Consider the following 25,280-nt stretch of genomic DNA (forward strand, 5'->3'; position numbering starts at 1 on the left):
TATGGCGACAGAGGAGGGGAGGGGGTGAATGGGAGGGAGTGGCCGTCTGAGAGCCGTCACATGACACCTGAACCAATCTGGGTCACTGGTCTCACGGACAACAACGACGCTGCTCCACCTCCTCGTATGAAGACCAATTCTTCCACTCCAGGCCTGTCAGTAGTGTACAGATGTCTCTTATGTAACTTTATTAGGAAGACTTGAAGGAGCATGGCGGTGTCTGAGCCCATTCACTATTATTCATGTATGTCACATGTATGTTTTCCTGAGCTTTATGTAGTGGTTCAGATGTTTGTGTATGTCTTACCGGCCTTTCATTGATTTCTACTTATTTCACTAAATATGAAACTCCTTGTTAGCTGTCAAACACAGTTCTTATCGTCATGCTTAACACAATATTGATGTTGGTCTTATCATCAGTCTCTTGGAAACAACGTCAACACATTTCCCAAACTGTGGAATTATTCCTTTAAATTTATAGGACAATACTGCTGCTTTATTACAAGTAATACGCATTACTGCTGACCTTTTTTCATGGTGTATGGTAGTTTCTTTTAAGCTTGTGTCCAATGTGCACAAGTTAAATTTGATACTGATTATAATAACCAGAAAACATAAATAAGTAGTGGTGTATATACAAATAAGATACATTGTGGTAAACTTTAATCGGACGTTAAACATCCCTAAAAATCCCAAAAAATGATTGTGCACCTTGAAAAAAAAAAAACAGCAGTAATGTAACATATATATTACTTATAATAAAGCTGCTAAACAAAACGTGCATAAAAGAAAAGTGATGGTGTCCTTTAAATTTAAAGGAAAATTCCACAAATAAAATGAATAAATAGGTTTAGAGGGAGTTATAAGCTGGATCTGTTTTTTGTTGGACAACAGTTTATCCATCTGCCTGGTAATCCTACTGCTGTGTCTCTGCTGGTTGCCTGGCAACCTTGTGGAGACAAAAAGATTCCTGCACCAAGCCGAGTTTGCCAAGAAATAGTTGCGGCATGTGTTCGTAGGTGTTTCTCGTCCCAGTGTTCTACAGAATACCATTTTACTTGCAGTTAGCTGCACACACAAACAGAAAGAGAGGACAAGAACAGGAGCTGCAGCAGCTTAATTAAAGATATCCAATAGGTACTGACACACACACAATTAAAAAAATGCTGGCCTCTTTTGTAGCATGCAATTCACTTAAAACACATAAAAATATATATTTTTGCATGGCTGTTTGTGTAACAAATGAGATATGATGTGTTTATTAATGAGCTTTAAAGGGGCTAGTGAGTGAGAGTCAGGCTAATTGTTCCCCCCTGCTTCCAGTCTTTATGCTAAGCTAGGCTACTCACCTCTCAGCTATAACACTGCACACATGTGATTGATTTCCAGCCTCTCCTCTAACTCTTGGAAAGAGTGCAAATATTCCAATTTCCCAACAGTTAGAGCCGCTATGTGAAGCAACTGAACACCAATAAATGATTACCATGTTCACTTTGATATACTAGTGAAATGATCATGAACTAATTAGGGGATTGCTAACAGTGACATTTAATTCAATTTAGCTTGCTTTAATTTTGTTATATTCATTTTGTTTTATAAATTTTTGTATGGAGGGGGGGTCACATTCTGTTTAGGGCACCAAGAATGCCTAAGCCAGTTCTGGTAGGTGCTATAAGATGGGTGTGGTTGGAAGACTGTAACATATGACACACGACACACGACACACACACACACACACACACACACACACACACACACACACAAAACACACAAAAGCCTCCTCAGCTTTTTCTCAGCCTGCTCCTCCTTGGTCTTAAACCTTAATAAGTCCCGGAGGAGGAGGAGCGGGTGGGGTGAGGAAGAAGGTGAGTGTGAGCTGAGCACAAGTTGTCACCTCTCTGGTACACTGTCAGCCGCACCCTGAATACCAGCCCCATGTCATTTAAGGCATCAGGAGTAAAAGTGTTTGCCATCAGGTTGATACACACCCCCACACACACACACACACACCCACACACACACACACACACACACACACACACACACACACACACACACACACACACACGAAGCAATGCTTTCTCATTCTCTTGGCTGCAGGCCTTTCTGTTGCAGATTGAAAATCTGTCACTCACTGGCATCTCAAGGTCGCTCACACTCAGTCATTTGGGAGCGGCTGCAGCCAAATGAACACGCTCACCATTAAATCCGTTCAGAGACATTTGAATCTCACTTCCTCGCTTCATTGCATTTTGACATCGCAGCAGTGTAACCTGTTTTCTGTCTTATTATCATGCTGGTAGTCTGATTAATTGAGACAAACTGACGTGAGGACCGGGGATTGTAATCGTTTAACGCCCCCTCGCGGCTGACAAGGCGGCACACCACTCAAAACCACTGACATCCTCCTATTGTCTCCTCAAACCAGTCACTAACATTGCCTATTTATATGTCGCTTGTGGAAGAAAAAAAAAAAAAAAAGCGCATGACGTAAAACCTCCGTGGGACGGTCAGTAAACGCAGCACTATTAAACAAAAACAAAAAAACCCGATTATCACCGATTTATCATGTTGTGTTGACGGGAAACGTGAATGGTTGAATCAAAACAAGCTTCATATTTGGTGGAGAGGGCAGAAGCTGCACAAAGGGGATCATTGTTGCCTGCAGATGCCCGTCAGTGGTGCAGTCGCCCTTTGAAGGCTCTCCAATCGCAGCGCATAGCGCGACCGAGGGGGCGGGGCTTGGTCGCCGTCCCCCCCCCCCCCCCCCCCCCCCCCCCCATCTCCGCTCCCAGCGCCACTTTAGCACCGCGTCCCATTGACTAGACGGCGACATTCCGAGCACCGTATTCTCACCACGTCTCTGAACCCAACACCGGTCTGAGTGGACCGGTGATGACCTGACCTGACGGGTATTCTGAGACTTGAGAAGCCCAAGTGATGCGCACCTCCGGGAGGACACCGTTTGGGCAGGTATGAGACCTGTGGCGCTCATGGATGAAGGATCAGCAGATGTTTAACAGGATCCCAGTGTGGATGTAGCCCCATATTCTACTTCTACACTATACCAGCAGGCCTGGTCCACTTCAGCCTCCCATGGATGGATCTCGCTGTAGGAGCTGTACTCATGGAAGACAAAGCCCGTGCTGGTGAGCATGCCTATCCGTCCGCGTCCACTCCTCCCCGGGAGCCTCTCCAGAGCTCTCTCCTCCTGACACAGCTCCTCCACTCGGACATCCCCTGGTCGCTTCAGACCCCCTCGCCATGAAGACGACTGCTCGGTGATTTGGTGCCTCTGCACGCCCTCACGGAACGGAGACCCCCCCTATTTTTTGGACCGTGCTTTTGTTGGCTACACACAGGGTTTATCTGCGCTGTGGGCTTCCTTTGTGTCCGAGGGCTTAACGCAGACACAGAGCAGGGGGCGCCCAGCTGCTGCTCTTTGTGGCCGGGCCGCGATGGCAGCCGGCCGGACGGAGGCGCAGGACCACCCGCCCGAGAACGGCTTCACCCCTCTGGAGCACCCAGTGCCCCGGCTGCTGCCGCACATCGACGGCTTGGTCCTGCCGTCTCTGGGGGGGTTTGGGAAACATCAGAAGCAGCTGGTGGTCCTGACCTGGATACCGGCATTGTTCATCGGCTTTAGTCAGTTTTCGGATTATTTCCTACTGGCTCAGCCCAATGGGACGTGTGTGCGACCCCTCACCAACGACAGTAACTGGACCTCTGCAGCCCCGCCGCTCACCGGTGGCGCGCCGGCACTGCAACTCAAAGTCAACGGCACCGAGGGGGGTACGGCACCGAGGGGGGTACGGCGGCGGCGGCGGCGGCGGGGCGGGGTGCTGTGCGACTGCAAGGAGTGGAGGCTGGAGCTGCACACGGGACTTAGTCAGAATGTGGTTACCAAGGTAACGACTGAGCTCCAGATAGATCCACAGTGTTATCTCAGGCAGAGAAGACAGCTCTCTGTTCACCATCACCATCATCATCATCATCATCCTCACCACCCTGGGTCTTCATCACCACTGCCACTCTCAGTTTAGAGCAGAGCAGAGGCTGATAGACAAGTACTAACACAGCCTATTGACAAGTTACCCACTGGCCTCAATATGAGGGATGAGTGTATGTGTGTGTGTGTGTGTGTGTGTGTGTGTGTGTGTGTGTGTGTGTGTGTGTGTGTGTGTGTGTGTGTGTGTGTGTGTGTTAAACTCTGAGAAGTCAGTAACATATGATTAGTAAGACAATCATAATATGGTTAATTAATACCAAATCCTTTATGAAATAACCAAAGTGTTGTTCAGTTCAGGGCTGCACTGTTGTTATGACATCACACAGAGTGGGGAAACCAGCGCCAGAGAACCCGGGATGCACAGATGTGCCCTTTTCCCTCTATACTGCCTTGACTTATTGAATGTAAGCAATAACGGAGACACTGACATTCATAATGACATTGAAGAAGTAACTGTATTTAATGATGTCAATATATCAATCTAAAATCTTTACATTTTTGCCCAGAGCTCCAGATTTACTGTGGGTTGGTTTGAGTTGATTTAATTGGGCATTTATTTGGGAATATGCCACGCTACAGCACTGACATAATACTTCTTGTACCATAACCAAACCGTGAAACCCTGTTTTGAAAGAGACAAATTCCAGTTTCAAAACCTTTTTTATTTCCATTTTGTGCTAATATTTTAATAGTTAAAACTATGTATTTAATCACATCACAGCAGAGCCAATCTGGGGCCTAAAGGAAACCTCTAGCCTACATGTTGTAGAGAGACTGGAAGGAACGGGGCCCCTGGGACCCAAAGCTAGTAAATCCTGCCATGCACTTGTGTAAAACACATATCTTTAATAATGGAGCTTTGCTTTGAATCTGATTTACCCAACAGCATTTTGTAACATGATAAAAACCATATGGTCATATCATCAAGGTGCCATTCCACTAAAAGTCGATAAACAGCAGCGTCGAGTTTCCACTCAGTTCTGGCCTTGGTGCATGACTGATATCTGTTTTCTTAAATAACACTGGTGCTAATGGCCCGTATGTAATAATCCCATACTGACTGAATTCTCCACATCACCACCGGCCCTTTCATAACCCAAATCATCAGTCATAACCAATAATCATCTGCTTCTCTGCTCCTCTGCACAGTCGGGGGCCCAGCATGGAGTTCTGTAAATCATTGTTAAACACCAACGCTTTTTTTCCACACACAGCTGAATGGCTCTTCTACGCTCTTGCCGATACCTTTCAGGGTCGTGCACAAATATGAGAACACATCGTGATTCCACATGTGTCCTTGGCTGAGTTTCAGACGCTGCGGCGGTTTGTGTGTGGACTGACCCAGGGGCTTTAGTTGAAAGAGTGGAAAGCTATTGATTTCTGTTTTATAGACACGCGCCCACATTCACACACATGCAGCCCTCTCTCTCTCTCTCTCAAAGGATTTCTCATTATTTTCCTTCGAGATGCACATTTTAATATTTCAAAAGCGTTTGCAGCATGTTTGCACACTCATCAACCTTCCTGAATTATCAAAACAGTGAGTCAGACAGTTTGAAGAACTTCTGATGAGAAAACCCCACATTTCTTTGTTTTTCTGTGCAGCTTTCAGATTAAAACTTCTCAGCTGCTGATGTTTAATTCCCTTTTATCTTGTTGCGGGTGGTTTTCTCTGAAAAGTGCACTAATATTCCTCTCTCTGTGTTTTGTCTCTCGTTTCAGTGGAACCTGGTGTGTGACTCAGCCTGGAAGGTGCACATTGCCAAGTTCTCTTTGCTGGTGGGCTCCATATTTGGCTACCTAGTGATGGGTGTCATGGCTGACTGGTAAGCTGCCTCTTTTATGTCTGTTTTGTGCTTCTTTACCGTTTCTGTTAGTAGACCCTAAAAGATCTATTCCTCCAAGCTTCAAAAAACTTATTTTCTACCTTAAACCTATACTCAAATCTAACTGTGAAGATAGTTTTGGTTTTATTCGTGTAGGTTAAGATATTGGTCTCTAATACTTCTGCCTCCATAACAAAACAATGCAGTTGGATGCACTTTTGTTTTTATGCTTAAAACTTTGAATCATCAGTTTTCAGTTTTGCAGTTATTAGGTCATAAACCAAAGAATTGGACATAGATTCATCCTTTGGTGGACAGGTAGGTCTGTACAACATTTCTTGGGAATACATCCAATAGTTTCTGAGACATTTCATTCTGAATCAAAAGTTTTGTGCCAATACATGTCGTAGTTGTGTATATATTTAACCGGATAAGTAAAAACATTGAGCTGCTAATGGCACTAGAGGAAATGTCAGATCATCAAAGAGTCTCTCTTGGGTTTATGAATATGTGAATTAATATTAATGGCAATCCATCTAATATCTGTTGACATATTTCAGCCTGGATCGATTGGGCGACCGACATTGCCATCGTTAAAGCCACGCTCCTAGTGGGGCTAACAACTCGTCGTTACTTTTTTCCACTGTCCCGATCAGTCTGGATAACCCACCGATCTTACAGTCAATTTCTTCAGTAGAAAGTTGTTCTGATGAAACCTTCCAGTAGTTCTAAGGAGATTGTTTTCAGACAGAAATGTTGCTACTAAATTATTGAAATGTTTTTTTTAATAGTCGTGAGCACCACAAACAAAATCTCACAACACTGAATATTAAAACAAAATCTATCTGCATGGCTAAGTAAGAAAATATGTTTATTTGTAATTGGCTGCCACGCTGTTATCGATTAAATTCACTGTGGTTGTGTCTGCAGCCTGTGAACCACTTTGGTTGCCTCGTGGGAAAACCCCCCCCCATATTGTGTTTGGGATCAGTAACCATGGAAACAATGTAAAGAAATGTCTCTGACCTGACCCATGACCCACTGACCCCCCTTCAATCGAGAAGTCCACAGAGTCTGAAGCAAACAATGACTGGAATGATCATTTCACAGCAAAAGCTCCTTTTCTCCGTTTGTGACAGCTATTAAACACTTTGCTACGTCTTTCTCGCTTCTCTCTGATTTCTAAAGGTTTGGTCGGCACCCGGTCTTGATTCTCTCGGTGCTTTTCATGCTGGTGTTTGGTCTGAGTGTTGCCTTCTCTGTAAACGTCACCATGTTCAGCACCTTGCGCTTCTTTGAGGGTTTCTGCTTGGCGGGCCTCGCTCTCTCCCTCTACGTGCTCAGTAAGTACATGCTGTCGCCTCCTCCTGCTCCTCTGCTTTTTTATTTCTGCTTTCCCTGCTCCTGTATTTCCCTTATTCATGCTCTGACATTTATTATGTTTATTTAATCGACTCATTAATGCCCGAATGGTACATATGGATCCCTGAAAGTGACGTTAGCAATTGATGAGTCCACGAAATACCTTCTTTTGCGTTTTCTTACAAAACTTGTGAGAATTATATTATTATATGCAAATTTACCAGAAATCCCAATAACTCCATCCTCACATAATTAATGTTTTCACCTTGAATATTGTCATATAACTGCTCTCTTTTTTGAAGTGATATTTTGGGTGGCTATACCTTACTTCTGCCTCTTTAAAAGTTTTTTTTTGATTAAAATTTCCAGTCTTTTAGTTATAAGTCTCCAATATTTGTTTGGCGAGACATTTAACACGTCTTTATCTTGAAAGAAGGAGGTGGACTGTAAAAACAACAAATGGAAATGAGCTTTTAGCTGAATCTGGTGCAAGATATTTTGAGACTGAAATGTCCACTGTCCAGTTACTCTGTTGGCAACATAACTTCCCTGACCTGTACTGTATACTCACACAGCCTCTGTACTTTATAATAACGCATATTATAGTGTTTATGTACTAGACAGAGAACAATTAGGAACTTTGCGGGGTAAACATTAGCAGCTCCACAGATTGAGGGCAGTCAAATGTTCATGGCTGATAACCGCGGCAGAACATGTAGGGCCATGGACTTGTTTTTGTCATCAGATGTTACAGCTAAACATCTGGACAGATGACACAGGAATACAGCGTTGGATATTATGAATGAGGGAGAAACTAACAGTTCCGATTATATATTTCACGCATTGCCATGGTGATAAAATGTTTTGGGAGCTGTAGGTTTTTGTATGTATTGAACATTATTAAAATCACTATAAACCTAAGAAGTTATAGCAATTGCCCTTGTAGAAACTAATATGTTTTATAGGGAATATAGATAGTAAGATGCTCAAAGAGCTAGTGGAGCAGCAGCTAACAGGGAATTCAACCCTTGAGGGATTTCAATGAGTGAGTATGTTTATGACAAATTATGCCAAATTACAGTACCTTCAAGCTAATTTAACAATTAATTGTTTCAATGCTTAAGGGTTGTTGTGCAGAGTGTTGCAGAGATTTAGCAAAAATGTATGAGAGCACAAAAGTAGGTCTTTTTTCCGTCCACATCTTTAATCATACATTATGTCCCTTCTGTGGCTCTGCATAATATCCAATGACCAAGGTGACACCAAACCGGCTGAAAGCTATTTAATTTCTCCTGAGAGTAATTCATATAGCAGAATCACAAATTACAAATTTGTCCCTTCTGTGGAAAAACTCCCTGGGAGAAAAAGGAAGAAACATGGTTTATGGTAAAGATTTTTTGATGATCTGTATCAGCTGGTTGGTAATCACCAGCAGGTTCCTGGCTGCTGTTTAAGAGAAGTTACACCCACAAATGTCTCAGAGACTCTAAAGGAAAGCCTAAGGCCGAAATACTTCCGCTGCTGTGCATTATTAAAAGTATTACATATTTAGATATTTATTTGAGAGAGCTGACAACTTAATTTGCTTCTGTGTGAATCTGATAAGTCTCTGCTCATTCATGTCACACTCAGTGAGAATATCTGTAATGGGAGGAAATGTTTCTATATGTCACTTGTTTGCCTGCTCAATGTTGACAATGATGGGATAAGTGACCGTGTGTGTGTTGAGTGTCTCTGCTGTTGGTGTGAGAGAACAGATTGTATGCATGCACTTTGAAGTGCAACAAAAAACGTGTTTGTGTGAGGTGTTTGTTGGTTGCGTGAGGTGTAGATGAATACAGTAGGAGGAACAGTCGGCTCTCCGACACCGAACGAGTCGCTTTGAAGTAAACTCAAAGATAACAGACACTGCCGTCCCATTAGCAGTAAAAAGACATGTAGAATAACAGCACACACATTTGAAGCCTCCAATAAACACATCCTCAAAGGCTGAATACATACTGTACTAACACACGAGCTGTGGGGAAATGCCACCCACTTTGCAATTTTTCATTATTCCAAATTAAACCAACACAGATGCAGAGTGGAATAGGAAATACTTCATCACTGTCCATGGTTTCTGCTGTTATTGCTTGCCAAGAGGGGTACAGCAGTAACCCTGCAGGATAGAAACGGTGCAGTCCATCAGTGTTTTGGCAGTGACACATTGTTTTGTTGTGTTATCTCTGCGGTCCAGTACATTAGATTTGAGATGTTAAAAATAGCTATGAGGTTGCTTCAGGCTTTAATTTGAAGGTTCTTCACACCATATTTGACTCGCAGCTCTTTTTAAACACAGTCCCATGATTTTACCCGATTTTGGAGGACAGTGATCCAAAACATACAAACAAGCAGTGGTGGAATAAGTACTCATATCTTTTACTAAAGTAAAAGTAGCAAAACTGGTGGAACACATTTTAACTACTTATTATCTTAGTGGACAGCTAAATCCATTGCAGATCATATATTTTATAAATTAATCTCACATTTTGTTTGTAAAATCTGAATCTGTAAAGTAACTCCAGCTATCAGAAAAATGTAGTGAACTAAAAAGTATAATATTTCCCTCTGAGATAGAGTGGAGGTATAAAGTAGCATAACATTGAAATACTCAAGTAGTATAAGCACTTCAAAATTGCACTTAAGTACAATATTTGAGTAAATGTATCAAGGAGTGTTAACATCCACGTCAGATGAATAATGTAGGAAGTGTATTCTTTTTAGACATAGCCTCTCAGTTTTAAGGGGCGAAAAGTGACTGGACAAGAATGATACACTTAAATAAAGTTGTCAAATTTAAACGGATATCAAAGTTTATGTAAACTATTTTAGGAGTTTTAAATAATAAGAAGAAGGCTGTACTCACTTAGCTTACAGTCTGCTATCCAAGTACTAACCATGGCCAACTCCATCAATAGGTCAGAGATCAGGGCGTGCTCAGGGTTGTATGGCTGTAAGATCTTGGCTGAGATCTAGAAATGCTGCAACATCATTAAAACAAAGTCCTACAGGGCAAGAAACATGAGTAGTCAGACAATCACACAGGTTGAAAGCAAGCCAGCAGATTAGCAAATCTTATTTGGTAGAGAAAACATCCATCACAGTCCACAAATAAACCTCCTTGGTCAGCATTGATCCACTGTACTTACCATGGTTGGGTGCTCACACAGTTCCCTTGTGCAACGAGGGATTTTCCAGGCCTGTTCTTACGCTGCATGCTTTGCTCGTTTCAAGGTTTTCTGCCTTCCATCTGGTCTCCAGCAGGTGAAACACATTATCAATTGGAGTGAGGTCTTGTGACCGACCTTGGCCAGTCAAAAACATGTTACCGTTTGTCCTTAAATAATCCTCGTCTGTATGTTAAGTATCGTTATCCTGCAGTGTTGTGCTAAAAAAGAGACAGATGCTAACACCCATAATGGATGTAAAACCCTCAAATTAAAGCTGAAAGACAGCACTTTAATGACTAAAACTGCAGAACGTTTAATAGACTACAGCATTAAGCATATCAGATAGAGAAAATTGCGTGTAGCACACATATACTGATAATGGATGATTGAATGTTTACTAGCACATTGCACTGCTCCATCTTATCGTGCCCAGCTCTATAAAGAAATACTCTTTCTGTCTGCCTCCTCTCACCCTCTGTCATTGTGAATGCAGCGCTGACTTTCTATTTCTAAATCCAGCAGCTCTCTGGCCTTTTCCATTTTTACTCCATGCTTCCCTCGACTCTCCTCTGCCCCATTCATCCCATCCTCCTCCTCCTCCTCCTCCTCCTCCTGCTCTCTCTCACTACCATTTCATTACTCTCACTTTCTCATTTTCTCGAGGCCCATTTGAAATCTGTCATCGTTCGTTTATCTCTCTGCAGCACGCAGAGAAAAATAAATACCACTGGAGCTGCCAGCAGAAGCTTTAGTTTGCGCTGCTAATGTAAATGTGTTTTTTTGTGTGTTGTGTTCATATCTGGTTGTTGCACCAATCCTGCATTCAGGGTTTATTAGTTTGTAATTTAGCACGTACCTAATGAACGTCGCCTGGGAGCCACGAGGAAAGAGCTTTCCGTCTCCTCGTACCCTTTGCCTTGTTTTTCTGCCCATTATCCAAATTCATCTGGAAAATATTATCATATTAATACAAGTGCTGTTTGGGCAAGACAGTGTTTAAAGACAAACCCTTAAGGAATACTGCCCTGAAATTTGAGTGTTAAATACTCAGCCTCTGTTGGCTTTTAAAGCTGCTCCTTCATAGCAGGCAAAATGTAAAAATGTCTAACTTCATCTGGAGCTCCAGAGCTCCGAGCAGGTCACAATGTGACGCAGAAGTACTGTATTTGGCTTCGTTGTGGAGCAACAACGGAGCTATAGATTTGAGACAAGGGCTCAGTCAAAGTGAGACCAGTAAGACAGTGAAATATGATTCAAGAAGTCCAGTTTAAGTGTTCAATTCATGAGTTTGAAGGTTTCTACAACACCAGAAAACTGCAGCGGTTTATAACGTAATGGCGAAGGATTTTAGTTTTCTTGAAGTTATTACAGCAGCTATTGTTTTATCTTCCGTTGTGATTATCATCAGATAAATATGGCATTAATGTTATTGTGTACATGTTTGATTGGCAGCTGCACAGTCTTGCTGGGTGATGTTTGCATTACGCTCTGGATACAGTTTAGCTAGGTTCAACATTTTTTCAGGATGATTGGCACAATCTTTTTCTTTCTGCGTTGGCAGATGGACTGGCCTCATTCAAATGAACTAGGTCTGAGTGTAAGCTTACTTAGACTTGAATGCTGACAGACATGAGTTTTGACCTTGAAAAACCTGCCATTTGTTCAGAAACACATTTTACTTGAACTTTGTGCAAAACACTGAGTTATGGGTCTGTACGAACAGATAGTGCTTCGGGAGTCATTTAAAAAGTTTCTATATAGGTCTTGGTTTGTTTTTCTCACAAAATTGTGTCGACATTCAAATTCAGCAGTGTGCACCCTGTGAATCCCAGCTGACAGGAGCTGCTGTAGCAAGCTGCAAAACATTTCAGAGCCACTTTTCAAGGCCTACAGGGAGTGGGCATGTGGTGCTCAGAGAGAGGATTTCAGTGAGCAAGGTTTTGCATGGACCCAAAGGAATTAGGCTGCAGTTGCTTTTACACCGGTGAGATAAGGTTAATATCTTTGTCTCTGTCTCTGTCTCTGCTCCTCAGAGACGTGCAGGTAATGACAGAGACATGCAGTATATATGTGTGTGTGTGTGTGTGTGTGTGTGTGTGTGTGTGTGTGTGTGTGTGTGTGTGTGTGTGTGTGTGTGTGTGTGTGTGTGTGTGTGTGTGTGTGTGTGTGTGTGTGTGTGTGTGTGTGTGTTATGAGCTACAAGGACCACTACTGCTGACTCAGCTGGGGAGATGTACTGTCCTGTCATGCCGTGCCCTTGTCAAACATCCTATCTGTTTCTTATCCCTGCCTCTGTGTGAAGTCATCCACCTAAGGCAGCAGCAGAGGATTATTTTCATTCGTTTACATTTTATTTAGTCTATAACGTTCCAGTAACCTAAGGCGATGTCTTCAAATTGCTTTAGTGTGACTATCGGTCCAAATCTCAAATGATGGCAATGTTTGTCAATGCAGTAGGTCAGTTGGCCTTGTGACTATAAATTACTTAAACAATAAAATTATTATCATATTGTCAATAATTAATTTTCTGTAGGTCGACCTATTGATACATTGTCCATTACTACATTTCTCCCTCTCCCCAAATCTAAAGTGCATATCACCACCTGCACCCTCCCTACACATCTACATCTACATCACACACAAACAGACTGTGGTTCTTGCTCTGAACTCATGCTGTTAGAAAGCCAATTGTCTCTGCGCCCTGTTCTCATGCCCCAGGCAAGGTTAGCAAGGGAGCAGCAGACAACACAGGGTGAGTGTGGTGGCTCTGTCAGCCATTTGTCATCAAAGATTAGTTCGGCCATTAGACCAGCTGCTTTTTTGTTGCCTTCTCTTTGTTTTTAGCCTCCCTTTCTTCTATTATAGTTTTTTTTGTTTCCCACTCCCTTCTGCAACTGTTCAGATGCAAGGACAGTGGAGAACTGCTCAATGAAAGGAAGAGGAGGGGAGCAGGAGGGGGTAAGGAGGGTAAAAGTGGGGGATGGTGGCATTACAAAGGGTGAGGGAGCCACTTCAGCCCTGATGAGCGAGAGGGAAGAGTTGCCAGGAGGGGGGTGAGGACAGATCAGCCCACAGGGGGGGCAGTGAGATAATCAGCACAAGGAGAACCATTCTCCCCCTCAGCAGGAACAAAAGCTCCTTGCCAGCGAGTGTGTGTGTGTGTGTGTGTGTGTGTGTGTGTGTGTGTGTGTGTGTGTGTGTGTGTGTGTGTGTGTGTGTGTGTGTGTGTGTGTGTGTGTGTGTGTGTGTGTGTGTGTGTGTGTGTGTTGATATCCCAGTAGAGTCAGCGGGATTCAGAAACCTCCCCAGAGAGTTGGGGAGTGGTTTTTGTTTTGTGTGGTAGGCTTAGAGATGCATTGCTTTTGCCAAGGTACAGTTTATGTCTAGTCTGTGTGTCCGTGTGGCTCTGTCTGATCCATGACTATTGACTGCTGTGGACAGCGGTACCACAGAAACACTGTTGATTTTAAGGTACTTCAATTGTACAACAGCACTTTCATTTTATGCTACTTTATTCTTGCCTCTACATTTCGGAGGGCAATATTGAACATTTTGCTCCATTACATTATTCTGAGAGCTTTAAGTACTATTTAAATTTGAGCAAATATAACAAAAAGTATTTCTTTTATAAAACAGTTAAGTGTATAACACAGGTAATCTGTGAACAAAAACAGGTTCCTCTGCCTCTTTTTAGTGCTCCTAATGGCATTTGCATGATTCCAGCGCACACGCAGTAAACAACCAATCAGAGCCAAGAACTGTCTAACCCAACTAGATCACTGCTGGTGAAGCCTGTGAATCAATAAAACTGTCTAACTACACAGAACTGATCAAATATGAAATAAAACTCTGTTTATATTCAGAAACATATTTCAGTTTTCTGTTTAGCTGTAAAATGAAAAAGTTTGCTCTGTTCATTTTACAGCTTGTGATTGACACTGCGTGTCATTGCCCACTTTATTGTTTATATTCTCTTGTAATTTAAATATTTTTAATAATTTGTAAAAACATTTTCTGTGTGTGTAAAGTGGAGGGGGCCACAACTGCATTTCTTTGTGCAATCCTGTATTGTAATATTATAAAACCTTGAATACTTGAATTGAAGTTGGGAATTTGAAGAGAATGCAACAATGAAACTGTGAAATTATTTCTCAAAACATTACTCACAGTTAACAGACCAGACTTCCTGGGTTGTCCCTTTGACCTACCATATGTGGTAGTACAGTTTTCCAGCAATGCAGTGAGAGACTATTATTGACATTTCAGTAGCATTTCCTTCCAGTTTAATTCCAACAAAGTGGTTTAAGTAACATGGTGCCACTGTTGGGTTGTATCAACATTTTAATTATTCTTTAAGTAAAAAGAATGAGTGTGAGTCTTGGGGAATCTTTACATTGTGGTTTCTCCTTTGATGCATAAAGACAGGGTGAAGAGAGGTAAAGCAGGTTAAGGATTATGGGTCAGTGTAATTTCCTTCATTTGTTTTGGTTCCTGCAGGGAGGGTTTTTGCAGATATTGACTCTAAAACTGTCTGTCTCTGGCTTTAGAGAACAGAGATGAAGGGATTCCCAGTACTACCTTTATCTTGTTCCTCCTGCCTTGTGTTCTAACTGAATGATTTTCCTGTCTTTCTCTTCTCTGAAAATCAGATTTATCTCTCTGTCTCTTTCTTTGTTTTTTCTTTTCCTTCGCCTCTCTCTGCATGCTTTTACCCGTCTCTCTGCCTCCCTCTTGCCAGTCTTTATTATCATTCCACTGGTGATTCAACTGATGAATGGAGGGACTTTTGCATGTCCTTTGGTGGGGAAAAGCAATTTGTATTCTGCTCCTGTCTTCCTACTTTCTCCCTTCCCTTTCCTCCCCCTCTTATTTTTCTTCTCCACAATAACAAGGGATGGTACATGAGGCCAGGTTAGTGAGTCTCCCTCGCTCCCCCTCCCTCCCACAATGGTCACCTTGAAAAGAACCTTGCCATATGGGCCAGGCCATCTGGACTGTACCATATTACAGGCGCTAGGGAAGGGAATGAGGGGGGGGGGGATATTAAGGGACGGTTACAGTGAAACGCTCACCGAGCAGCTGAACCCTCTCGAAAGCATTGACGTGTAGTCCATCCTAAGTTTATAAAGCGGTCTGGTGTTAAACTAGTGTGTTCTCATGGGAAGGATCAGTAATAGGAGTCCTCAATAATTCAGAGAGGAAATTCAGGACTTGGCCCCACCATTAAACAAACACATGCATCACCGTCTTCCAGACCATTAAGGCTGCAGCTTACTTTATGCAGTAATCATAATCCACACACATGCAGATTAGAGATAATTTAAACTACAAGAATCTATGTTTTATGTGAAACTAAATCTTCCTCTTTCTCTCCTCTCTCCGTCTCTTCTTTTTAGGGATCGAGCTTTGTTTACCAGCCTGGCGTTTTTCAATGACCATGGTGGCCAGTTTTCTGATGGTGGCCGGCCAGCTACTGATGCCAGGGGTGGCCGCTCTGTGCCGCAATTGGCCGGACCGTGATGACTGGCAGGTCCTGCAGATTGTCATAATCAGCCCTTTCGTTCTGATGCTGCCCTACGTCTGGTGAGTCCCGCCCTCTGAGGAAACCCACAGCAGGGGGGGTCAGATTCTTCCCTCACTGAGCCAGGCGATGGCTTGTACAGTACACACTGCACCTCACAGTACTGTGCAGCCTCTGCTTCAACTTACAAACAATACTCTCTTTCTTCTATTGTTTTCCTTCTTCCCCCATTTCTGTCGGTTTCTTCTTCTTGCTCTTACAAATCTGTTCTCATCCTTCTCTTCCATGTCCTTCCCATTCCTCTCTTTCTCTCACTCATCAGGCTTTTTCCAGAGTCGTTGCGCTGGTTGCTGGCCACCCAGCACTATAGGCGGTCCAAAACCATGATGCTGCGTATCGCCAAGAAGAACCAGGTTAACATGACAACCGAGCCCAATGGAGTTCTGGCAGGTGAGGGGAATTAAACAAGACGAATGATCCTGAATCTTTACTCCCTTTGGCTTTATTCAATTCATTATGCAAATTATTTCACATTGTCAAACGTGTTATGTTGCACCCCTGTCTTGTGTGTGATGAAATGAACATGCAATGAACACAGAGACACTGACTCACATACAAAGTCTCAAAGAACCCCTGTTCATATGTGCAAACATGCTTTAGTTTCCAAGCAGCGGCCACCAACTGTTTCTTATGATGAAATGCATTTGAAATCGCATACATGCGATACATGCCATACATACATGCTCCTTTAGATCAAAAACGTTTTTTTTAAAAGTCTGAATTCTGTGCGAGACTGCCACTAATGATTATTTTCATTTGAGTTTAATCTGTTCTGCGATTCAATATTTCATTATAGACACCAGGAAATATTTAAAACTGCGCATCACAATTTCTTAGAGCCCAATGTCATGTCTCCAAATTGCGTGTTTTGTCCGATCAATAGAACAAAACGGTAAATTATCACATTTAAGAAGCAGGAACTAGTCTATTTGGGGGAATTTTTTTTCTTGATAAATTACTCAATGAATTGGTGATGGAAAAAGTGAACTAATTGTCTTGCTACCATGCAGTCCTTAAAGGATTTACCTTAGACATCTGCTCCTCCCCTGCCTTGGTGTTCATGCCTTCTCCCGGTGGTAAAGCAGACAGACAGATGATGAGTGAGCAAAGGGATGTGCTATCCATCTTAAGGCCCCAGAGCACATTAGCTTCTCTGTGTTAAGGGCCCCTTAGCGGCCTGCCTCTCATTACCTTCTGCAAGGAAAGGTCTCAAGGTGTGCGTTTCATGTTTCCTTCCAGAACTGGAGCAGGAGCTGCACAAGAAACCCCAGCCGACCTGTATTGTCAAGATGATGAGTACCAGGAACCTGTGGAAAAACATTGTGGTGCTGTGTGTCAACTCGTAAGTGTGTCGTGGACGCGCTGGTACAGTGCCATTTTTTTTAATCAAAACCGACAGCATTTGTGTTGAGAGAGCATGAATTACACATGAGCTCATCCTCCAGAGAAAGATGAGGATATGTATGTGATAGTAAACCCCATGGCAGACGCATGTCCCAGGTACCACCTTCTGATCATGTCTTTTTGATGTTTTCTGTAGGCTGACAGGTTACGGGATCCACCACTGCTTCGCCCGCAGTATGATGGACCCAGAGGCCCAGCCTACCGCTTTGTGCCACGCCGACTATTACACGATGGCTGGCATCGCTGTGGCGACCTGCCTGGCGGTTTGCCCCGCGGTGGGGTTGATGGGTCGGCGTGGGGGGCTGCTCACCTTCATGATCATTACAGCACTGGCATCACTGCTACAGCTGGGTTTGCTCAACTGTGAGTAGTCCTGCAACACTTATTGCTACAACTGTATACTCTTTGCAATCAAGGGTTACAACTGCAGTTTATAATGATAAAACTCTCAAAATTGGGTGTAATTTTTTGGGAAAATTTGTCTTTGACTTACGACAGAAGTAAACAAAAACAGCTTTTGTTGATGGCATCTTTTATCAGATTTGGCTAGCTAGCTAATTACCTACAATTATGTGAATTGTTGTATTGCAAAAGTATGAAAGCAAAACAGCAAGTTGTAATTTGACAGTAAAGTGAGTTGGACATTTTGAATTCCTCTGTCATTAAAACTGTACAGACTATAGTTCTCCCTATTTTGACCTACATATGCAGTACAGAAGTCATTATTTCAGGCTTCACTGGTAAACTGTTCAGAGTTCCCCTGAGGGCTTTTTCTTTTCTTTCTGCTTGTTGTTAGTCAGCACTGTGCTGCCCTTTGTGCTAACTAATAACATGTTCTCCTCTTTCCCCTCCAACGCTCACTCATGGAATCCAGTGATCGGCAAGTACAGCCTTCGCCATGACATAGGTACAACTACAGTTTGTTGTTTTGTGATATGTATAGTCTAATTTTAAGGTCCCTGTGCAATAACGTCTTTCATTACACAACTTTGTTGATTCTGATTGGTCAATTACGGAATTCTATGGTCTGTTATTTCTTTATAGCAGAGCTCTGCTATGAATAACAGCCCGTTGCTATGGAAGCAGTTCTGATCTCAATACACAGCGAGAGGATGATTTTTTTTATCAGAAGCAATAAAATATTTATATTTTTTTGTAATAAGCATGATAATGTATAGCGAGAGGTTCATTATTGCAAAGTGAACCCTGAAGGGCCTCACTGTACATTATCCCTCACATACACACTCTCATTTATGCCCCTGGCTTGTTTAAATTTGCGGTCCTTTGTGTTTCATGTTGGGTGTTTCTGGTATACTTACATTTTTCTTTTCCTCTTCTGGACAGTTCTGCGAGACACTCTGAACAGGAAATTCTCGGTGGCTTTCTCCATCATCGGCATGTTCTCCTCTCACGCAGTCAGCACACTCAGCATATTCTTTTGTGCTGAAATCACCCCTACTGTCATCAGGTGAGGCTGGATGGCAATAAACACAAAATACAACACTTAGGGGAGCCGTCTGCAGTAGGAGAGCTCCAGGCTGTATCCAAAATCATTTCTTACTAGTTACCTAGGGAACTATCTACTGTGGGCCTTTTTATTTGATTGTCCAAACTGTGAAATGTGTGCACTACACACTCTCCACAAAATTGGCCACTTTTTATTGAATGAAAAATGTGATGAATATTTATTAGAAAAGGAAGTGAATGTCTACTCTGTGTCTCAATGTTGTACTACATACTAATTCGGAGAAGGTTTGAGTATTGTGTTAAACTTACATGTTTAGATTCAACCACATTATCCTTTATTTTTCATCCCTAAAAATGTCTGAAGTCTTTGGAAAACCATTTAGCTGTCTATTTGGTACTTTTAATTGACAGGGAAGTACATTTGATTTCTTGCTTACTGCCTGCTAAAACAGTATACTAGGCAAATTACTGAATAGTCCATACTGTGAATTGTTGCAGTGTATGGAATCTTTGGACAAAGCTCTTATTCTCATGCTGCTTATTAGCTCCATCTTGTGGTGCAGTTTTGACTGACAGGTGAGGTGACTGGTGAGTCAGAAAATACTCACCAAGGGTTCAGTATGCTTCAAAAGAGCTAGTGCGTAAAAAGTACTGGCCAAAGGTGACCTAAAGTATAGTCTGAAAAGTAATTTTCCCGTAGACAATAGCCAAGCCAATGAAAGGCAAAAAAATATACCATTATTATGAGGAATGAGTAACTGTGATGCAACATCGAGCCACCACAATCAGAGAAGTTTCAAAAGGTCACAAAACCAACGAAAAGGCCAAACCAGCATCAGAGGCTTGTTTAGTGAGTGTCGGAGCCTGACCGACGATTCAACAAGCACTTAATTTGATACCTTAAGAGCCCCTGATGTTGGACTACCTTGGTAACAAATCTGCTCTCCCTGCAGGGGTGGAGGACTGGGTCTGGTCCTGGCCAGCGCCGGGTTCGGCATGCTCACCGCACCCATCATGGAGCTCCACAACCAGAAGGGCTACTTCCTGCACCACGTGATCTTCGCCTGCTGCACCCTGCTGTGCATCATCTGCCTGCTGCTGCTGCCCGAGCCGCGGGGCCAGCCACTGCCGGAGAGCCTGGCCGACGGAGAGACCTTCACCCGACAGACGCTGCTCCATCCAGGGGAGCAGCACCTTCTTCTCGCCAAGACCGATGGTGACTACTCCCGCGTCCACGACACGCCGTTACACCTCACAACCACTGGGGGCGCTACAGTGGCAGCAGCGACCGCTCTGGCAGCGGTGCCGGCCTCGTACGCCCTGGCCACTGGTGGGGAGGTGATTGGAAATCGTGCCATAGCCAACGGGGTGTGAGCATCCTAGCAATAGTCTACTATTGTGTTAATTGTTGCTTTAGCATTAATCTGAACTGAATGGTTATTGAACTTGTGTAAAAAAAACAACTTTTAAGGGACGAAAAAAGATTCTTTCGGATGAACCAGATGAACACTTTTAACAGTGAGCCTTGAGACGGTGACGATAATAAATTTGTGTAGTTTGTAGTGACTATGACTCATTCAGGAGTTGCCAAAAAAATATTGGACTAAGTCTATCTGAAGTCAGTGTGTGTTAAATAATATGAAAGTCTTGAGTGGTGTTGGTGATTTTCTTTCACTGCCGTCCGCTCCGACGAGAATGAAGAAGCAGACGCAGGCCAACTGGAGCTGACTAGCTTTGATATAACGTGTGCTCGTGTTTGCAGTTTTGACTCGTTCACTGCATCTTATAATTCTTTAAAAGTTATTTTTGCACTAAATCTCAGAGACACAATCAAGTGTTTGTGATTTTCAGCCAACTTGTTGGAGATCCAGGGATTGGCTAAACCACTACCACTCTTTTTGCATGAAAGGGCACAAATGGTTTTACATGTTTCTTTTTTCTGTATTTGTTGTCCCTCTACTAGAAGTCCAATGTGGCACTTTATCCTCAGAGTGAGATGAGGTCAGTGTAGACACTGATTTTTAAAAAAAAGCATTACTGTCGTTGTTGTGGGTGTATGATGGTTGTCTGATGTGACTAACAGCCGGAGACCTTGGCAGACTGTGTGTGTAGCCTGTAGAGACGGCAGGGTAATGCTGAAAAACAATCTGAGAGTTGAACGGGCATAAGAGTGACCAGTCAGTGTGCCACTGTATGTCTTATGACGCTTCTCAGCATTTCAATGGCTTTATCATGATGGCTCTGTTCCTTTTTAACAAAACAGAGAATTGCAATTCAAGAATACCAGTATTTATTTTGTCATGCTGCCAAGGGCAATTTTGTTGCTTGAAATACCTCCTTATTTAGCAGATATTTCCACTCCCACTCTCACTCCTTGTTCTCTGTACTGTGGTAATGTTGTAATCCTGCTCTTAGGATGTGTAACTATAGCCAGAAAGTACAATATTTTACAGTTTTTTGAAAATAAACGTTTGTGGAGATTAGAATAGAGCAGCGCAGTCTGCACAGACCTGGCCTAGTTGTGATCGGTGTACATTTATACACTTTACTACGTAAGTATCTCTTAGTACTGCATAAAATGTAAGGTATGTATACATGTACCATTCATTCCTAATGTATGGACCATCAACCTTACTTTTATAGGATATATAGGAAACATTGAATAGATAAACCATTTTTCATCCATATAGACCATATTCATATTTAGTACACAGCACGTATTTTGAACACCCTGTACGGTTTACTAGTTTGTATGTTTTCCAAAGTTAAACACTCGGAGAAAAAAAAAAAAAAACTCAACCACTAATGCCGTTTTCTAAGTGTTATTTTTTTAATATGACGCATTTGTACAAAAAGCCATAGGCCTATGTGTTTTGATAATAAACCATTTAATTTATTATGTCAATAAAAGAACACTTGATGTGACAGTTTGTGGTATTTTTGTTGGGAGTGCCATTACAGTATCTGCAGGAGTATGTAAGTCCAAATAGAAGAAGGAGAAGAAGCACCTGCTACTTTATGTGGCCCCTCTTCCTACATGTGCTTGGTTCTACACAAAACAGAGTCCAATTAACAATCAGATGAGTTCAAAAGTGTTCAGGGTGAAGCTCCAACTCCTTTTTGATCCTGTTCTCCACCAAAAGACTGAAGTTGGAGTCCGTCATTGGAAGACTGTAACTCACATAGATTTGCTTTTTGGTCTTCTTTGCTGCAAAACAGACAAACACAGACCGTTATTTCACTTTAAGTTCGTATTATTCACTAAATGGTTTGCAATAGTACACAATTACACTAAAGTCATCATTCTTGGAGGTTGTGGAGATCCAAAATGAATTATTTTTAGGTTAATAGACCTCGTCAGTGTTTCGTATGTTTTAGCCTTTTTAATATAATGTCGATTTCATATTTTACAAACATTGTACAAAGCGTGTCCCAATATGTTTTTGTGTTTATCACACATTTAATTAAATTAGGGGAGGTATGAAGATCAGCTTGTGAAGAAGACTTGACACTCGGTTGACACCTATATCAAATGAAGGTTGTTAATCAGTTTTATTTTTGTCAAACCTGTGCTATAGTATGTGGAAAAAACATTTGTGTGTCTACATTTCTTTATGGTATGGTAAAGCATTTGGTCGCCGACAGGACCTCCATGCGGCATTCGGGTGTACCTCGGTGTACAGTTTGTTCCCAGTTGACAGGTGATTAAGATCTTGTTATTACATATTAAATCAATTATATAATTTGCCCATATGGCCTTAGTGAGGTACATTCCAAAAACATATCCCGCTTGATACCATGTATCCTATTTCTTAGTGTAGACTGCATATGACAGGGCATTAAACCAATTATCTGTTGATCTTTATGATCCAAGAATCCATGGCAACAATGGCAATGCCGTCGCTGCTCAAAGAAAATGAGTTCCGATTGAAAATCTAACACAAAGACAAAATGATCCATGAATTTGGAGAATTGTGAAAGCCCTCATCACAATCCATCTGGCGGGTAAGGTTTCCCCTGTCCTGATTGGCTGGAATAGTTTCCCCCTGTTTGTTTCCCAATTACAGAGCCAGGGCTCTACGCACACAGGACACATAGCTGGCGGACAGTGAGGAAATACTCTCTGAATTTGACAAAGAGTTTTTCGATTAGAATCACAGATTGTAAACTTCAGAGGACTACTTCCTATGGTGCAGAGTAGAGGCTTTTCAAATACATCTGAAATGCAACTGCATCAACACACATATTATGTACTCAAATGAATACAGGCCAGTGGCTGGAAAAATCTAAGCAGGATTTGTAGAATTGTTTGCAGTTAAGATTATTATAACTTGTGGTTCTTAGCAAATTAGGTAAAATATACAAAAACATCTTAAATATCCACAAAATATAACCACGACATCTGAATAAAGTGTTCCAGCTTTTTAATAACTTAAATTAACTTTTTACGTTATCAGCAATAATAAAACACATAAATTCATGCAAAAACATGCATCATTACCTAATCTCTGTGCCAAGGAATTTGAAGCGGTATTGGATGGGTCCCCCATGACTAATGTAGATAAAGGCATCGAATCCTGCAGACAAAAATACAATTAGTAGAACAACGGTTAGTCTCTTTGCGAGGACATAAATCATTAGCTCTCTCACATTTAAATTTATGCTTGACATTCTTAATATCTGTTTTCAACCCAGGTGTTCCCAAACAATTTCCAACTGAAGTCAATGGATCCTTCAAAAATATACTGTACTGTAAAGGGATAAGTACAACAGTATAAACGCTAAAGAAAGCAGCGAAGAATAAAGTGAAAAGTCCCAATGAAGGGAGACGATAACATTTCTTTGATTTATTACTGTGTACTAAAACTGTGGAACCGCCTGCCCACAAATATCTAACAAACAACGTCGGCAACTTTCTTTAAGAAACATCTAAAAACTTGTTTTTTTTTAATCTTGTTGTTGATGTAGTATTATTTTGATGCCTTGCCCATTTTATTAAATCTTACTAACATTTTTTATTTTCTCACCTATTTAGTTGTATTTAATAAAGGGTTGTTTGGAACATTTTCATCTGTTTAACCTTTTTAAACATGTTTAATGCAGTTGAGCTGCATCGTGTGTATGAAAGATGGTACACAATGAGTTTATTTTTGTCACTATTACGATATTGAGAGAACTTACTACTTAGGCCTTCAACCAGTGCATCAACATCACTGTCTACAGAGCCACACATACACTTAATCCAGCTACTTTTTAATCATTAACAGTGATGGAGGAAGTATTTCGGTCCATTATTCAATTAATATTATTAATACCACACTGTAGAAATACTTTGTTACGATTAAAAGTCCTGCATTATAAATCTAAATCTTAAAGTAAAAGTACTCAATGCAGAGAAAATGTACCTTGTGGCTGTCATACTTTCAAATTAAGATAAAAATAAGATAAGATAATCCTATATTAGTTCCGCAGCGGGGAAATTTACAGGATTACAGCAGCATAGAGGATAGTGCAAACAAGAGACATAATAAAAAAAACAAGATCAAAAATAAGTATTATAAATAAGCAAATGAGCAATAAAAAAGCATTAAAAAACAGTAAAGAATCCACAGTAACTGAAATATTATATATACAGACAGAAACTATTATAACTATTGTATTGCACAGTGTATTTGTATTGCAAATACACTGTGCAATTGTATATATATATATATTTTTTTATTAATAATAATAATAATACTCTAATTACATCATTACAGTATTATTACTCATTAATGCGGTGGAGCTCATTTCTTCACTATATAAAAATAGTGTACACCTTATGATTATTTACATTATGGCTTAACTGGTTAATCGATTCATCACGTCAGCTGTATTTATATAGCGCTTTGTATTTGTATGCAAAATTCTTAATTTGCAAATTTGTCAGACGAATGAAAAGCAACTTAAGACCTACAGTCTATGGTTGTACTTAAACACAGCTCTTGTGTACTCACGTATCTGCTGCTCATCGAGACCGCCAGGTTGGACAGAACCGGACTGGACCCGACCCACAGGAAGAACCCTCCGCTGAGCTTCATCACGTGGAAGTGTATGACCTGCTCCAGAATCCTCTCCGAGAAGTTGTGCACCGTAATGGCCTCAAACACGTCTCCGTTGTGTGTGTCGTTCATGTTTTGTGTAACTTTAGCTCCCTGAGACCAGAGACGTCACTCTACACAGAAAAGCCTGCTGCTACTAGCAAGCACCTGAGCTCATGCTAGCTCCAAACAGAAACAGTGAGCTACTTCCTGGTGAAAGACAAATGGCAGCCCAAAGCAATCGATCGTCAATGTGTAGATGTGATCATGTGCACACTGATCTTCATCTTAAAAACACCAGGCAACAGAAGACACCATACTATCTGTCAATGGTGGAAGAAG

General features: G+C 41.7%; 2 protein-coding genes across 2 annotated transcripts; one reads left to right on the top strand and one right to left on the bottom strand.

The window, feature by feature from the left end:
* Positions 1-3,458: 3,458 nt before the first annotated feature.
* LOC129095028 (solute carrier family 22 member 23) lies at positions 3,459-20,732 on the top strand. The gene is made up of 10 exons (XM_054603373.1): positions 3,459-3,908; positions 5,732-5,835; positions 7,024-7,178; positions 15,803-15,989; positions 16,250-16,377; positions 17,227-17,329; positions 17,528-17,754; positions 18,266-18,298; positions 18,736-18,859; positions 19,812-20,732. Exons 1-10 carry the CDS (start codon positions 3,459-3,461, stop codon positions 20,230-20,232), a joined length of 1,932 nt encoding a protein of 643 aa, XP_054459348.1. The 3' UTR covers positions 20,233-20,732.
* A 997-nt stretch (positions 20,733-21,729) lies between these two features.
* On the bottom strand, positions 21,730-25,226 carry psmg4 (proteasome (prosome, macropain) assembly chaperone 4). Its single transcript, XM_054603179.1, has 3 exons — positions 24,855-25,226; positions 23,360-23,435; positions 21,730-22,066 (listed from the first exon to the last, which is right to left on the bottom strand). The coding sequence occupies exons 1-3, from the start codon at positions 25,029-25,031 to the stop codon at positions 21,945-21,947; spliced, it is 375 nt and encodes a 124-aa protein (XP_054459154.1). The 5' UTR covers positions 25,032-25,226; the 3' UTR covers positions 21,730-21,944.
* Between the last annotated feature and the right edge of the window lie 54 nt (positions 25,227-25,280).

This window comes from Anoplopoma fimbria, chromosome 8 (assembly GCF_027596085.1).
Source record: "Anoplopoma fimbria isolate UVic2021 breed Golden Eagle Sablefish chromosome 8, Afim_UVic_2022, whole genome shotgun sequence".
NCBI lineage: Eukaryota > Metazoa > Chordata > Actinopteri > Perciformes > Anoplopomatidae > Anoplopoma > Anoplopoma fimbria.